This window comes from Rhinolophus sinicus, linkage group LG05 (genome assembly GCF_036562045.2).
Source record: "Rhinolophus sinicus isolate RSC01 linkage group LG05, ASM3656204v1, whole genome shotgun sequence".
NCBI classification, from domain to species: domain Eukaryota; kingdom Metazoa; phylum Chordata; class Mammalia; order Chiroptera; family Rhinolophidae; genus Rhinolophus; species Rhinolophus sinicus.
The window spans coordinates 152,376,972-152,395,556 of record NC_133755.1 but is presented as its reverse complement, the minus strand read 5'-3'; the positions used below and the strand labels follow the sequence as shown (position 1 = coordinate 152,395,556).

At 34.9% G+C, this 18,585-nt stretch overlaps 1 protein-coding gene across 1 annotated transcript; it reads left to right on the top strand.

The window, feature by feature from the left end:
- The first annotated feature begins 3,847 nt into the window (after positions 1-3,847).
- Positions 3,848-14,030, top strand: KIAA0408 (KIAA0408 ortholog). The gene is made up of 5 exons (XM_019729464.2): positions 3,848-3,982; positions 7,720-8,082; positions 8,183-8,262; positions 10,030-11,353; positions 13,438-14,030. Exons 1-5 carry the CDS (start codon positions 3,848-3,850, stop codon positions 13,609-13,611), a joined length of 2,076 nt encoding a protein of 691 aa, XP_019585023.2. The 3' UTR covers positions 13,612-14,030.
- The last annotated feature ends 4,555 nt before the right edge of the window (positions 14,031-18,585 follow it).

Genomic DNA, 18,585 nt, shown 5'->3' with positions numbered 1-18,585 from the left:
AGTAATAAGAATGCAGCACCCCTCAGACAAGGAAGTGTCACCATGACCAATTTGGGAAATGAAAATGATTTATTATCTACCCCTATATTACTCTAAAATTTTGCTTAGTCTAGTAGGGCTGGAATGTTAGCAGAACTATTTTCCTCCCATCACCATACTTATGCAACCCACTCACAACTCTGCAGTTCTGGCTTTTTGCCTTGGGGATGGGGGAGTAAGCAGCTTAAATGGATTATGTGATGCTAACTTAGAGTTGCTGGGCAAAGAACACGTGCATGACTAAGTAATCAGCTCACTCTCTCCTTTCATATTTGCGCTAATAAATGTTTATTCTGAATGAAATTCTGAAAGGAATGAAATGAGGTGGAGAGTCAAAGAGACACGGGGAGGGGTGCAGATAGCAGAAACCCTTTCTTGTCTCCCACATACATGCCAATATCTGTGGGCAAAAAAGAATGATAACTAGAAACAAAGAGAACTTTTATATTTGCCTCAGTAGAGAGCACTGAAATTGAGTTTTTGAATCTACTGAACTACTTTACCCCATAACTTCTTATTACAGAACATTATGTCTCTACAGAGTTGCCCCATTACTTGGATTTACATATATATACATGTATATTTAAGAAGAATTATAATAAAAGGGGTTTTATATAAGATTTGTGTATTCAAAATTTTACTAACAAAAAAAGGTTTCCAAAATACTTAACTTGCCACGTATCCTTAAAATTCTTGAAAAATACTGAGTGCAAAGGAAAATCATTGAAAATTTGAGAGTTCACACATTAGACTTGTTCTATCAAATTTCTAATTAAATAAAAATCAAAATCATCTGTTTTATTTTAGGAAAAAAAACAGAGAGGCATAGATGAAGGAAAGAGGGAGGGAAGGAAGACAAGAAAAAATAAACCAAAGAAGAAAGGGACAAAAAGGAAGAAACCAAGAACCAGGCATTTATTGGACACCTGCTATGATCCAAACTGTGTTAGGCATTTTCTTAAGCCTTCTCTTGCTCACTTAATCTTCACAACAATTCTACGCCCCCCACTTTATTTTTAGAGGAGAAAGCAATATATTCAGCTGTATTACATTTGACATTTATGACAAGACAGAGATGTTAAAAGGGTGAAATAAATCCTCCCACAAAAATTGGCACAGATATTGTTCTATAGGAATTTTCTTTCAAAGGCTTGTTCTTGATCCATAACCATTACAATTCCTGGCACTCAAAATTTCTCTGGCCCTGAAAGGGGAAGTTCTGTACATTGGTCCATCTCCATTTTAAGGGATGAGTTTGGCCCTTTGCAATGAAGTGCAGGATTCTATCTGCTTTGGGAACATTACCTGGGTTCATGTGTTGTCCTGTTACCAGGAGCAAGCCTGAGTTAAGAGTTTTCCTTCTTTAGGTAGGTGAGAAAAAGAAGAGTCTGGCACCTTTAATCCTGGTCTGGAAGTGCTTCAAGAAGAGTTAAGAATAGAAAGAAAAATTGGAGCCATTTGCTGTGTAATTGTAGGAGAAAGTTTATGATGATTTCTGAATATTTCCAGTGTTTATAGACTGTTGGGATAAAATATAGCCTGTTATAGTGCCTTTTTTCCAGGTAGCTTGAAATCAGCCTGTTCTCTTTATGTAACTTTCTTGGTTAAATCTGCATCTGTTGATACCTTAAACCACTACACTCTTCCTAAGAAGTTTCGGTGTTAAATGCTTGCTGGTAAGCAAGATAGTTTCAGCTCACAGTTAATTACATATAGTTTTGAAGCAGTCTGCCAGTCTCTGAAAATAATCATTGTCTGTGTATCCTGTGAATAGTTATTAAATGAACCTAGAAGATTACTAGGTAATCAGTGGCATGCATCAAAACAAACAAAATTCTGTATATTCTTTACTTCTACATTTTGTCAAGTCTCCATTGATACATTTATTTTGTGGCAACTTTCATTTGCTATAGCAGGTACTTGTGGTCACTGGCTCATAGGTGTGGAGGATAGAAAAAAGGAAGGATGATAGGATGGAAAATGAGATTAGAAAGAGAGCATGGCTAAGTGGATAACATTAGACACGATAGCATTTTTAATGGTTAAATCTGATATCACCTCCTTTTCTTGACTGAATTAGTCATATTTGTGTGAGTGCCAAAGAAATAAGTAAAAATGATCAAAGTGTCTGTAGCAAATTGTTTGAAAGAAAAGTAACAATATAGTTCCCAGTATTGGTAAGGTGTTTCTGAAAGTGGAGCCCTGCATATAGCACTAACATTTTTATCCTTATTAGTCTATTATAATTCATTGATAGATCACAGCTCAAACATCTATGTTTGGAATAGGTTACCACTCAGACATGCATGTTCAGCAGAGTCTGACACAAAAGTAAATTAGTCTTCAATGTTTGTTTTATATTTGGGGAATGAAATATGCAGCGGTCTTCTGTGAATACAAAATGGGGCATGCTGCCTGGTTCTGCTGGCTTCATTCCACAATTCCAGCACCCCCGGCAGCTATTGACTCTTAGGAATTTTGCTCATAATTAGCATAAGCTGCCACCTGCTAAGTTAAGGCATTTTTGGTCATGGCCTAGAAAACTGAACAGTTAGACTTCTTATAGGCGTGATCATCTTAGACGGAGATTCAAATATTTTAAACATGCTTTTCTACCCATTGAAAAAAAGTATAGGACTTTATTAATAAGTATGATTTCCAGTGGAACTCAGAACAAGATTTTTTAAAGCAAAAAATAGGGAAATTTTTCAAGTTTCTCAAACTACCTTGCATTCCATGTCATTTAATCGTTAGAACAATCCTGTGATTAGCCCCATTTTAATGTAAACAAACTAAATCTCAGAAATTTTAGATGATTTATAAGAGTTCTAATCTGGTATTTTAAATGGCATCTTTGAACCCTAAATACAGATACACTAAATGCTAGAAATCTAAATATTTCACTGCTTAATGTGATCAAGGATTTCCCTGCAAACAGAGCAAAATATTTTCTTCAATTCTTTGTGTTCAGTATCCTAAATGTTCCTGGTATACGATCTACTAGAAGGTAAAAGAGAGCGTGGGTAAATTTTAACATTTGGCTCCCAGGATAGTTTGTGCTGCTTTTACATTTTACCCTGATGAAGCCAAATAATGATTTTTTTTTTTAATGATTTATTTTGGTTTCTTGCTAATACATCAGTCTCAGATTGACTACCAACTTCGGGGTCTTGCTAATACAGTAATCACATTTGGCACGGCCTTGAACTCTGAATATAAAATGGAGACTATAATCCAGCCCTGTTTCAGGACTAAGTCACAGAAGTATATATATAAATGTGATTGCATCAGAACAGGAGTAATTCTGTTGTAGCAGAATCTACCATGGTTGTGGAGCTGTGACCATACAATTGAATTTCAGACTTCTACTCTTAGATATTCATGAAAAATTTTCTGTTTAGATCAAGTGGTTAAAGCAATAATTATATCTCTCATTTACATTTAACCATCTTATCCACTATAATTTTGCCATCTGATCTCAGAAGGGTGAAAAAACAAAACAAAAAAACTTTGGACAATATTTATTTTTTGACTGTGTTAGTTTCTTCTTAAGTAGATTGTTGTCATCTCTTCTTTTAAGCCCAGCTTTTCTGTAGTTTATTTATGTCAATAGTTCTTGACAAAATGATAAAAATGATCCCCAGAAAGCACATGGATTTGGAACTCTCTCTTGTTATGTTTATATTAGGCTTTATTTTAAAGGCAAGTGAGACTGCTTCAAATAAAACAACTCCAAGCTTCCAAGAAACAGTTAGGAGAAGGCAGAGACGAGCAGAAACACCCCTTCAGCAACACTCCCACAGTTGCCATGGACTTGCATAAGCAGTGGGAGAACACAGAAACTAACTGGCACAAGGAAAAGATGGAATTGCTGGACCAGTTTGACAACGAAAGGAAGGAATGGGAAAGCCAATGGAAGATCATGCAGAAGAAGATAGAGGAGGTACAAGTTGATTTGTTTTGCATACATTGGAAAACGTAAAGCTCAGAATGAAAATTCTGTTGAAGTTTGTTTTGTATTGTACACTGTTTTTTATTTTCTTTATTCCACTTAAGAGATGCATGTCTCAGTGACATTTACTAGACCAAAAATAGCATAACCTTACTAATGGTATCATAGGGACTAGGCTTATTTTATAACCTTGCATGAAAATTAAGAACTTGAAATGTCACTCTAAAGTGTATCAATTTATTATTTTCTGACAAGAGTGCTTTGGTATCAAAAGTGAGGTATGCATTTTGCATGAGTGTTCAAATACTGGCTCCAGGAGGAAAACTTCAGAAAGACATACTTGGTGAAACACATATTAGCAAAATTAAAGTTGTACAGTAAAATGTGGATGATTCCTGAGATGATTTATGAACAACATCCACTAAAGGAAATTACATACTAGATAACTCAGTATAATCAAAAGGAGTGTCTTAACTCAAACAGAAAATGGCAATGGACATAATATTTATTCTGGTAGGGTATGCCACATTTATTGGCACATTTATTAGGAAAGGTGTAATGAAAAATGACATGCCATGACTCTGATACAATAGTCATTTTATTCCCATTAACTATCCCTCAGCCTGTTGGGCCTGAAATATTTTCCGTAAGTATTTACATTAATGTATAGCAAGCTTATTCCAACTGAAAAGTATTTTATACTTATCTTAGTTTCTTCTAGTAACATCTATGGAATTGACTTAACATGGTTTTGTACACATTGCCAAAGCAATTATTTTCACAGACCTTTATTCAGAGTCAATCAAAGCTGGTGTTTTATGTGTTTGTACTGCAAATATTTTTTTCTTATTAACAGCCTTCTATTTCATTGTGAATAAAATACAAATTGGCATGCACAAGAAAAAAAATTTTAAATAGTAGCTATTAAACTGTTCCTCTAAAATAGAGCTGAGAAGGCAGGCATTCGTGTATGATTAAAGATTGAAAGGATAATCCATTGCTTGTCCTTCCATAGTTTGAAAAATGTGGGTTGCTCACGCTCTTAATTCCTCCACCCAGAGACTCAGATTGGAGCAATAAGGAGGTGCCTAGATCAAATCAGAATCCACAACTTCAATCAGAAACCTGAAGTCATGGGTCATGGGCTCCCAAAGGTTTGCAGGGTCCAGTTAGTAGGCTCAGGTAATTCTAGCATCCAAGCAAAATAATTACGGGAGTCAGGATAAGTCTAGCCAATTGTTTAAGCCATGTAGCGAAAACAATCTGCCTGGTTACATGTTATTGTAAAATAACTCTTCTGACAGCTCTGTAGATTCGCCCATGGTAAATATTAGCCTTATCAATTAACAGGCATTAAACATAGTTTAAACTTAAGTTGATATAGAAATACTGTCCCTTCCTATATCCAGGAGACAGAAGGGCTGTAATTCTTCTCCTTGGACAGTAGCAGTGGTGCCATTTACGTCTTGCTGCTTGAAGTACACAGCTCCATAACCAGGGAATATGTTTAGATAGTGCGCTTACCCAGAATAACCAAAGATGATGCTCTTCGATACCTGAATAACTAGCATTGTACTCCCCTTATCATACTAATATATACTTATTTTCTACTCCCAGCTTTGTAGGATATGAGAACGTGCCTTTTACACATCTTTCTTACAGGCTACAAAGCTGGGAGTAGAAGAGATTGAGGAAAAGAAAAGGAAAGTATCCTCACATGTCACAGAGAAACAAGACAATTTGTCTTAAATGAAAATTAAAAGCAAAACATGGGGAAAAATTATACCACAAGTACAATAGACATTTGTTTAAAATTTGTGACTGGGTTCTGTGTATTCAATCAGATGCAACTGATTCAGCCATGTATTAGAGAATTGTAGATTTCCAAGAGAAATCACTCACAGAACTTGAGTGATTCCAAGTGATAGCATCATCTAGTGAGAGGATACAGTGTGAGGCCTGAAGATGTTAATGATTCTCTGTTCAGCCACTGTCCACAGTCACTGCATTTGTTAAGCTGAGACGTACATATTTGGATCACTTGAAACCTGGAATAATCCAGACAGAAACCGTGGATACAGTTCATAGATGCCTGGGAATTTTTTTATTTTTTTTTTAATAATTGCAATCTTTCCTGCTTATCTTCTTTGCTCGAATGATCAGATAACCACTGACAAGGATTGGGTCTGATAATACAGATTCCCTTACACTGAATAAATTGTTTTCCATCAATGACATTATATTATTTGCTTATTTGTATCTCACTTAAGTTCCCAAGAGAATTTATGATGGCCTTTAAATTTCTGCATAATGCACAGTATGCCAAAGCAAAAAGAGAAAGATGAAATAAAGAGAAGAGGAAGGATCATATGTAAAATGTATGCAGCAAGTCTATCTTTCTTGTAGCTAACATAAAAATTATCAGATGTATACTTCTCAATGTTCAGAAACACAAAAAGCAAACTTATTTCCCAGGAATAGCACTTCTCACCCTGATTTTGAAGCTAAAGCAATTTTGTTTTCACCCATGACTCCTCAGAAAAAAGGACACTACCAACAACATTCTTAGCTGCAACATGGCACTTTTGAGGGTTGCTTCTTATAATATCCTCAAGGTCAGCCCAAATCATAATGCCCACAGCAGTTCAGTATAAATAATGTTACAGGGGCCAAAGGAATTGATTCATGGCTGCAATTTGATGCTATCCTGACTTCACCCAGTGATAGATTTACAAGTATCTAGGGAAATAAATGCACTGTATATCCTTTGGACATCAGCTATGTATAGTGTGTCTGTCATCTGAGATTTAGGTAAATATTGAGCAGCAATAAATCTGTTATTCCTTAAATAATAGATGTAATGCAGATATAGGTTGTGGCTATAAAATGGAGAGTTGTTTGTCTTAATGGTTATTTAATAGTCTTCTTTGAAATTTGACAAGCATTCCCAGAACTCAAGCCTGAAGGGAAAGCCACTTATTCAGGGATGAGCTGAGTGAGTGTCTTCAGGTTAAACTAAGTTCTCATTTAGAAAGAATTTGGGATTCTCTTTAACATAGACTAATAGATGATCAAAGCCTTAGAGTTCTTTTATATCACATAGCACAGGGTCACATTTGTTTGAATAGGACAAGAAACTTTTTTTGAATGTGTGTAGCTTTGGCATTAAAAAAAATCTGTATATTACCTAGCCCTCACCAACATAACTTCCAAAGGAAACATCCTTTGATTGCAAAATGTCTACTTAGAGGACAGAATGAACTGACTATATGCAATTGTCAACTATTTAGATAGTTAAATGTGGCATACAAGTGGGGTCATATATTTAAAAACATGAATTTAATGTTTAAACTCTTGATTTTCTCTAAAAGCAATTAGAGACAATTGTCAGTAATTGATTCAGGTCGTTCCAATTTTCTAATAGTGCTTGTGTATCATAGTCATACCTATTTCTAGATGCAGGTTTACTTTCCTTTTGAATGAGTTGATTTCTACTCAGAAAAACAGAAATTGCCGTTCATACTTTCACCTACTAAAAGTAGTCTTTATGATTAATCAAAGTTGTTCTGACTAATCCATATTTTAGAAGCATTCAGAGCCATAAGCATTAATGCCCCACGGTAGTATATAGTCATAGGACAAAGGGAACTCAAAACAGTGTGCTTAGTATCAAAAATACTGACAAAGTGAATTAGGGGGGAAAAGTTTTACCTTTGTTTTCCTTACAGCTTTGTCGTGAAGTAAAGCTTCGGAGGAAAATCAACATGAATGAACGTACTAAGGTCATTGATCTTGATCATGAGAAGGCCATTCAAGATAAAATGGTGGACTCTCCTCCAGATTACCCCGATTCAGGACAATGTGACTTTACAAGAATGAATTATAGGGATGGTCTGGAGAAGGAAAATAAAACAGAGCAGAGCTTACTCAGTGAAGGAAATCAAATGTGTAAGGAACAAAAAGCAACAAAAAAATCAAAAGTAGAATTTATGGATCCTTTGGCCACAGACAACCAGAAGAAAGGTGAGGCCTGGCCTGACCTGAGGACTTCTGGGGAAGAGAGCAAGGGCTGTTCTGGTGCCCTCAACACAGTAAGTAAGATGTGACCTGCCCAGAACTGTTTCTAAAGAAATATTTACATTTCCAACCTTTCAACATGCTAACACACTGTTATTGCTTATATGTATAAAGGCTCTTGAAGAACTTGCCAAAGTTAGTGAAGAATTATGCAGCTTTCAAGAGGAAATTCGAAAACGGTCTAACCACAGAAGGTAGGCTGGTACATCTATGATTATTTTATGTTGGAAAACCAAGAAAAATAGTTTTCAGTTAACGAATTCAAGGCCTGTCCTTACATTTTGTTGGAAATAGCAATGAGTTATTAAAATCTATTATCTTCGATAGGAGATAAAATCTTAAATTGTCTATTTCTCTGTTTGCTAAAACATAAAGCAAATCTTTTAATTCACTTTGTAATTTGACTATTAGGAATGCTTTCCTTTTTCTGGTATTTAGTTAAGGTATTCCCACCATAATAAAATAACAAATATCTTCTAATACAGTTCTTTTTTATTTTGAGTATTTGGCCAGTGGAAAAATATGCAACTGGGCTAATCCAGTTAAATACATCTTTAAACTATGTCAGATTTAAAAATGTGGTGTTTTAATTACATAATGATGTTCTACTGAAATATTTTATACTTAAGGGTCACTTATTTCTGTACATTTATTATGTATATAATAGAAGCATATATAATTTTGAGAACAACATATATACACAATGCTATAAAAATAATGTTTCAGTTTACAAACACCTATATAATTGTATAAGTAAGTTTTAGCCAAATTAAAAAATAATTGAAATTTTCTACAAGTTAAGTAAAGATGGATTGTTCTAGGATCAACATTTATCTCCTAATACGGCAGTATTCTTCTCTTAGAAAGCTACAGTAATGTGTACCCTTATTTTTCTTCAGCTCTTAGCAAGCTCAGAGAGAATTTTTCTACTGACTTAAATAGTTTTCATATCCAACCATATTTTATAAATAATTTTGCCCGGTACTTGCGCATTTAACTTTTACCTACTATTCTGTTGATGAGTATACTTGTATATCTGCACTTTATTATAAGCTAGCTCATAATATTTTATACGTTGAAGAGATTATAAATATAATTGATATTCGTCAATATGATTAACTTTAATTTGTGAATCCCTATTGTTGCTATATTTAGGTTTTTATTTTGATTGAACTCAGAAAAGACTTACTTGCCAATTTTGTTTTACAAATCACATCTGATATAAAGTTCTCCTTGCTACTTTCATAGCCTTTAGGGAAAAGTTCAAGATCCTTAATATGTAATTCAGACATTACACTTTAACCTAATGTTTCTCACTTAGCTCCCATCTTCCTCCTCCACACCAAAGCACTCACTGTTCCTTAATAGCCACACTGTTTTTATTGCAACTCTTTTTGCCTATCTGCCCTTTACTCATCCAAAAAAATTTTTCCTTTTCTTTCAAGCCCAAACAACATCTTCCACTTACTATTACTCCTGTCTCATTGCACTTTTATTCATATTTCTGTCATATTACTTAAAATGTTATTTCAAATTCAAGAGGAGGAACTTGAGCTTACATGGCATAATGAATAGGAATTCAGTACGCAGAGCAGAGGTAAGGAAATGGCTAGAGAAAACCTACAGAGATGGGAATGCCAGTAGCAAATGCCCAAGAGACTACATGATCTAGTCTGACTGTAGGTGAAGTTTCAAGTAATGGAAAAAATGAAGGACAAAGTTAGAAAGGTAGTTTGGATCAGAGTATGTAGATCTTTGAGTGTAACACTGAGAGGTGGGCTTTATCCTATGGTAAAAAAAGACTTGGAGGTTTTGACTGGGGGATTTATATAAAAATGACAATTTAGGAAGTTTCGACTCCTTTTCCTGTAGCAAAAATCCATTGCTTAAGCCATGGTTTCTTTTAAGAGCTTATCCGAAATAAAGTTGTCACTAATATACCACATTTTATAATTGTTTAGGATGAAGTCAGATTCTTTTCTCCAGGAAATGCCAAATGTAATTAATAAGCCTCATGGAGACCAGGTGATCAACAATGGCCAGTGCATTCTTCCAATCTGTTTAGAAAAAGAAAAGCAGAAAAATAAGAATCTGAGCTGTACCGATATGCTCCAAAGCAGTATTACAAAAAAATGTGGAATTGATACAATTGATCTGCAAAGAAATGAAACTCCACCAGTTCCTCCTCCAAGAAGCACATCTCGAAATTTCCCCAGCTCATTTTCTGAACAAGCCTATGAAAGTCTGAAGGAAAGATTAGATCACAACAGTCAGGTGGCCCAGGAGGGTCAAGATGAAAGGATCTACAGTCCTCATTTCCTTATGAGGCATGATGAGGTGCCTACACTGTGTCTAAATGAAGGGAAGACTTTGAAAGATGGTATTATGTTTTCTTCTTTGACACCAGAAGCCAAAATAGGTAACAAACCTCCATGTAATGAAAATGTTGGACTTGGCATATGGTCATGTGACACTGTGATAGGTGGAAAAAATAGCCCCTCTACCTTATGGTTTCAGAAAACCTGCTATACTCCCAATAAATCAAAACATGAAACAACAATCCTAGATCACCCTGCTAAGTCTCATCCTGACCTTCACATAAGTAATGACTGCAGTTCCTCAGTGACACAGAGCAGTAGCCCACCTAGAAGTTTCAGTTGTGGCTTTGAAAGTACTACTAGGAATGAAAAGCTGGCAGCTAAGACTGATGAATTTAATAGAACTGTATTTAGAACAGATAGAAATTGTCATGCAATACAGCAAAATCAAAGCAACTCAGAATCATCTCAAGATCTTAAGCCCTGCAATACCTTAGTTATAGGTAACATATCGGAAAATGACAGTGTGTCTGATATTCTGAAAACCAGTGCCCAAATGCCTGTGCCTAGGGAAAATGTACCTGCTGATTCCACCAAAAAATCCACACTGGGCCTAGTCAGGCAAATGCAGGAACACGTAAGTCCTAGCAGTTACAGGAATATGCTCCATGAGCATGACTGGAGACCAAGTAATTTATCTGGCCGACCAAGATCAGCTGATCCTAGATCAAATTATGGTGTTGTGGAAAAGCTGCTGAAAACCTATGAAACATCAACAGAGTCTGCATTGCAAAATTCTAAATGCTTCCAGGAAAACTGGACCAAATATAATTCAGATGTCAGTGGTGGGACCACGTTAAGTCAACATTTAGAAATGCTCCAAATAGAACAAGAACTTCAGCAAAAGACAGCTACGTGTGGGGCACAGCAAGTGAAGAAAGGAGTTGATTGGAGAAAGATGACAGAGGTGAGAAAGCAATTAACGTTTTTTGGTAGAACTGCATTCATATTTAGCCATGGGTCAAAGTTCAGTCAATTATCCATTCATATAAATAGAATGTAGGCACGTGTTTTAGCATCTTCTTAACTTCTTGACCCTTCATTTGTGAATAAATATAAATCTGAAGGTAGTAACTGAAGATAAACTTTTTAAAGGATAATTTTTAAGACTGAGGATAACACATTATAACTTTTCTAAAATTCTGAAGCAGGATAATATAAATAGAATAAATGGGATTAAGAACCTCACGATGTGAAATGTTAGTTGTAAGTTTCTTTCTTGAAAAAGTATTCCGAATATGCATTTGTTGGTTTATACAATTTTATCCTTCTAAAGTGTTTGTGTTTTTAAAAGTATATGGCAATTATTTTAAAAATAACTTGCACTTTTTCAGTTACTAGCTATGATTGGTTCAGTCATTCCCAGCATTTGATTCATGGTTTTTTTTTCTCATGTAATTAGTCAAATGAATGAGAATATGGGTAAAACATATCATTTAAAATAGTGCCTTAATAGAGTTCCCTTATTTGTGGAGCTAACAGGCAGTACATGGAAATAAAAAATCATAGCTTTAAAAATTTTAAGGTCTTCCTTATTTGTATAAATTCTTAGCATACAAATTGCCAAAAAAAAGATACTTGAATAAATGGTTATCTTTTTGTTGTTGTTGTTCCAGTCTGCTCGCAGATGTATAATCTTTGTTAGTTATAGGAGAAAAAGAGGTAGAAGAGATTGGTATTTACATGGAGGAGCTATCCAACAGTCCCCTTTTATGTATAATTTACAAAAATTTACAAGGTGAAATACTGTTATATTTCAAAGCTCATGCTTTGAAAATCCGAATTTTACATAATGTATGTATACAGCATAGTTTTAACTATGCCAGTTGCTTCCTTCTGGTGTAATAAATTACTTTTATGTGGCTTGTAAACCTTACAAATATACAGTTTTCATCCATGTTATCAAACACCTTGAGCAAGTTTGCACAAGGTACAAATAAGTATCCTGCTTTTGTATTTCTTTCATTTTTACTTAAGCCCATAAATACCCATAAGATTGTATAGCTTTAGGTGGGAAATGGAAACATGTATACAATAACCAGCCTAATTCTCATGAGCTAACAAGAAATATTACTACTTTCTCTAATTTTGCATTGATTAAGGGCTTGGGAGGGGTCCTCTACTATGAATCCTTAGTAGTTCTTCATCCTCCTTTGCTCTAGAAAAATAAGATTACAAAGAAAGAGAAAAAAAGTGCAGGTTACTGTCATAGAACTTGAGGCCATCTTCACTGTCTATCTCAGATGAAAGAGCAAAGGTTTTGTTAAGAAGGTTAAAAAGAACCAAAGGTATAAAATATGTCATGGAAGCGTTTTCATTTCTTTTTTAATTGCAAGGATCTCAGATTGTTTTTCTTCCATCAAAATAAAAAGGAAAGAAGGAAAAAATGAATGAAAGGGAAGGGAAGGAACAGATTTTCAATCATCACATGATACCCAATATTGATAGTATCTCTCTACTAGCAATTTTGAAATTTTTGAGAGCTAATAACAGTGGTTCTGCGTGGGGGTGGGGGAAGATAGCATCAGATAAATCATTGGGCACTTTGTGTGCCTTTTGCTTATGACCTCTAAATGTGTCAATAACTTGAGAAAAGTGAACACAGTTCCTTCTATAAATTATCTCTTTGTTTTTAAATAACACCAAAATATAATATCCCAATAAGAAACATCTGCAGTTCCATCAAATCAAAGTTATCTAACATGAACTTCTGAATACTGAACTTATAATTAGTTCTAAGAGATCAGTTGTATTAAAATTAGTCAGCATGAAGAGATCTTCAAGATTATTAAATGCCATATTCCATATTGAAAGTGAATCGCCTGATTAAAACAGTCAAGACCACAAATATTAAACAAACATCTTCTTTTGTTTTTGATACTTTTTCTTGCTTTTAAGTATGCTAATATATTAATCCCATCATTGGTATCCATAAAAGGTTAAGCCCATTCTTGGTACTGGTGAGAGAGATGAATGTCTTCTGTGTCTTAGGAATCCATGGCAGTTAAATCCTCACATGGAAAAGGATTTTCCCGACCTGCTCGACCAGCAAACCGCCGTCTCCCATCCAGATGGGCGTCGAGATCTCCATCGGCACCCCCCGCCTTGCGGACAACTGCCCACAGCTATGCTTTTTCTCTGAGATCCGAAGCATCAATGGTCTGAGTCTCTGGCCTGGATTGCTAGTTTACAGAAGTCCCAATTGCCAAAAAGAGTATTCTGAGTGTTTACAGCCAATCCTGTCTCTTCTATATCTTTCAAGATCACTGGAACAAACAATTTAAATCTTAACTTCCCATCAGTCTTCAGTGTTTTTAATCTCTGGAATAATTATCTTCCTATATGTTGATTTCTTAGATCAGAATTTTTTTATGTCATCCTCATTAATTTGCCAATATGATTTAAGTAGAAACAATGTACTATATTGTATATTCTAACTTTCTTGCAAGTGCAGAAAACAAGGTTATGTGCATGGCCATGTGTTTGTATGTGCATGTATTGAAATAGGAAGTACCTAGTATGTATTTAGGTAAGAAAACTTATGTGCTAGTGTTGACTTTGAAATTATAACATGTATACCTATATATTCTTTGTGCTTATTTAAAAATTTTGAAAATATACAGTACTATTTATATTTTGTATACCTTTTCATAGGTATCCACTTAAGACATTTGAGGTACGTATATTAATTTGCCACTTCCTTGGCCCCGTTTCTTGAAAAATAAGAATTACACATATATCTAACAGTGGAAGATTTCTATATATAACGCATAAGTAGTTTCTTAATCCATATATGGATAATACCATTGATTTCCTGTTTTACTCTTTTAAATTAAAAAAATAGTCACAGTTTGAACAGATCAGCCTTCTAAAGCAAACAAAATGTTCACAAAAGCTTTTCTATATCACTTGGTAGTCTGCTATGGCTTTAACTGTACACTTGATCCTCAGAGCCAGTATCATGAGACTGCCTTATAAACAGCATCACCTAAAAAAATAAATTTATTTTGTCAATTTCAGTAACATTCTTTAAATGGGATATAAAAAAATAAATCATGTTAAATTCTACTTTTTTGTTAAAATTATAGCAAGCTTTAGTTCAGCTACTTTATTTGGAGTCATATATATTTAGAGGTAAGTTGTTTACTTTTTCCTTTTTCTAACCTTTTTCCTAAAATTAGCAGATAAAGGACTAATTTACTTTTTTATGAACAAGGAAGATCAGGAATGATATTTCATCGAGAGTTGAATTATAATATATTTCTTATAATGTGCTACATAAAAAAAGCCTTAATCTAAACTTTGGCACCTATGAGTAGCATAAGGGACAGAAACATGTATCTTGGCCACAATTTGCATACAGTGAACACATAAAATGTATACTGAGAACTGACAGAAATATGAATGTTGAGGTACTTGGAATTCTACATGGAAGATCTTAGAAGTAACTTTGTTCTCCATTGTCTCTCTATAAAATCAACTATGTTATTAGATATTAAGTCTACTTAAGCTTTTATTACCAAAAAGGTTAAGAAATTCTTATGACAAAAGTATTCAAAGGACTTTCTCCTTATGATATATTCTAAAATTCACATCATAATACACCATGACCTGAGGTAAAGTAAATCATTTCCAAATCCCAGACTGCCTTACAAGGCTCAAGACTGTTGCATGGTGATAGACCAATTGATACTTTCCGCTAAGGAGAGTTTCCAGGAGTTGAGCTGAATTAAACTTTTTAAAATGTTAGGTTGGAGCAGATGGTAAGTAGGGGTTATGTATAGGGCCACTCTTTCAATATTCGTTTCTTTTAGAAATATCCTTTTCCATAGGAAGTCTGATCAAAGAAAAGTAACCGAGATACCAACCAAGTAATGTCACTCATATAACATGCATTTCACCTAGAAGGGAGAAAACACCAGGGAGATGGTAGCCTGTGGCATAAAATGATGTATTCGTAAGGAAGATGCTGCTGTGTAACATTGGAGAACCTGCCCAAGAACTATGCGACATACCTGTTCCTATCTGTCACTGTATCTCAGGAAGTCTGATGTAGATCTGCGGTTCTGACCTTTCACTACAGGTCAGAATATTGAGGACCCTTTCACAAAATTAGATTTCTGATCTCATCCCACAATTATTAAAGCTGAATTTCCAGGGTGGAGAGTGGGAATCTGTAGTCTTTAATAAAAGAAAACAAAAGCAAAATATTTAATGATTAGGGAGATGTGGAAGCAGTGACATTGATACCCAAATGGATGGGTACTGTTGGGTAGTCATGTTACTTCCCTAGGACTTGTCTTTATCTGTAAAAAAGGTTATATATCAGGCACCACAATTTAAGCCATGCTTTCTATTACCAATTGATTTAAACAGTGTGACACATTTTCACATCTTCTTAAAATCAGAATATTAGAGCTGAAAAAAACTTAGCATCTAGTCCAACTCCTTGATTGTAAAGATGAAGAATCTAAAAGACTATTTGAATGTTCTGTTTTCTCTTTTAGAGTATTTTATAAATTTTTATGGAGAAACCTATCAGGTAAATGGAAATTACCCTTGAAAATATTTTTTGATGTGATTTTTAATCAGTAGTTTTCTACTTTGGATGGACATGTTCTTCCCAACATGATACCCTTCATTATTTCATCATTGCTATATTTAAAGGCTTTGTAAACATTTCAGAAATATTTGATTAGAAACGCTTATGAAGTTTTCCTTAGCAGACTTTTGGGGTAAAGTGTATTATTTCAGTTGAGGATTACTGATATTATGGGTTATCTCAGAAAGGAATCAAAATGAGGCAGAGAAGAATGCTTGAGTTTCTGTGCGTGTGCGTGCATGCATGCGTACACACAACCTTTGCCTGACTTCTCTATATTGCCTTATGTCAAAGCCAAATATAAAAATATAAATGATGTTTGCATAATTCACTTTATCAAAAATTATCTATAACTTTAATTTGTTTTTACATAGACAATGAAGATAACCAGATAATATCATGCACAAAATCAAAATATGAATTACTTCTACTTAGAGGATTTAGCCAGACTCCATGTTATTCTGAGAAAACTTCTGGACCTAAAAAAGAGAATCTGCTTCCCTACAAAGATTTTTAAAAATTATTTTAGACACATGCTGACAAACCACTACTTGATACTGAGATCTCCTTCAATCATTGGAAGTTATCAAATAAAATAGGAGTGGAAATACCTGCTTTGGCATTTGTATACATTGAGAACATTTTATGTTTCTTTTTCTCTACAGTTGATCTCCAGTAAAGCTGAGAGTTTATGAAGTCTAAACTCAAATATGTATACAGTTCAACCTAGCTTCTCCTAAAATATATTTTTTTTTTCATTTCAATCTTTGCAAGAAATTTTGTGTTGCAATTAATTCAGTAAAGGATTCTCTGAGTTAATGATATCTGGAGTGAAATAGTTAATTTTCAATGAAAGCCAAAGGACCATTTTCAATATTTTTGAAAGGAAGCTACATGTAGGAGTAAAAGGGAGCAATAGTTAATATTCAGAAGGCAAATCACTGGGAATAAAGATTCTTTCTAGGAAATCCCAGGCAAGGAGAGAGGAGCTGAGACCAGGCATGTCATCTCGTTAAAAAGGAAGCTGGTGGTGGAGTAGCCCAGGAAGCCAAAGCTAAATGAATTCATGACATATCCAACTCACTAAAGCAAACACCAGGCCTTCCCAGGCAACTTCAGGGCCTTGGGAAAGCACATCAAGGACTCCAGGGTGGACCATGCTCAGGGGTCAGGCAGGTGGTTGTCCTCAAGGAGATTTTTTCATTAGGCAGCTGAGACCAGACACTGGGTCCAGGACCAGAGTAGGAATGAAGTATCCAGGGAAGAAAACCGGCAAAAGCAAGATACTAGATCCAGAAGCCCCTTCCTGGGATCCAGCACTTAGGAAAGGTAAGAGATACAGCTAAAGACAGGGAGGGAAATTTCCATTGGAAATAGGAATGGAGGGGTCATCACCAGCAAGCACGTCATATCTTTATTGAAGCTGGGATCCAAGAAGACTTGTATAGGAAGTGAAGGACCCATTTGTAGGCAACTAGGAGTGTAATCACCAGAAAGCTGAAATAAATGGAAGGTCAGTGCAACTTGAGCTCTCATCTGGGATATTTTTAGGAACTAGAATTGATAGGAGACCATCAGAGGACCTAACTTTGAGGGATTTAAAAGAACAAAGATGATGAGGTATGGTCTCTTGATTTCAATTTCCACTTATTGTCATTTTCTTGTGACTATTACCAGAATCTAAAATTTTATGTAGATAATAGGATAAATAAAATAAGCCATCTAAACCTTCATATACCATAAGAGCTTTCATAGACTATAAGAGCAAAATTAGATACCCCAGAAATGTAAAGTGACATTTTCTACAATAAAAGTAAAAAATAGACACAAACAGTAAGACTGTTTTTACAAGAACATAGAAAAATCACACAAAATTGTGTATATGAAGTGGGAGAGCATAAGGAAAACCCAAATTGCATCTGAGAACACTATAGAGTCAAGAAAAATGCAATGTAATTATAACTAAAAAAGGTGAAAATCAACTGCTCTGAGCTCTGTCTGAATGAAAAGGAAATGGGCAGCATGGAGCTGAGGAAATGTACCCCAGGAGGAAGACTATCCAGTGTTGATCCACTGCTGTCCAGTGGAAAAGGCAAAGGTCTGAGAATATGAAATTTCTGGCCACAGGACAATTTCATGTCACCAGAGCAGGAGGTTCCCCAAGCCTGTCCTGTATCACGTACCCAATTTCATCAGCTCACTTTGCCCACACTCAAACAGACTTCTGACCTAACTACCTAGATATTTGGAGAAGTAAGCATCTAGACCAGTGTTTCTTGAATGTTTCCAGAAAGTTTTCTAATAGCAAAGAAAAGAACTATCCAAAGGTCTCTGATGGTGTCTAAAATTCTTCGAATTTGGAGGGTTTTAACTTGAAAAATTGTATAGTACTTAATCAGGGATTTTTGTCTTCTTTGTTCACTGATAATGCCAACCACTTAGAAAAGTGCTGTCAGATTGTAGGCTCAGTAAATATTTGTTGATGAGTTAACAGAATTTTAAAATGTTTTAATCATGTGCTATCAGGAAAAACAAAG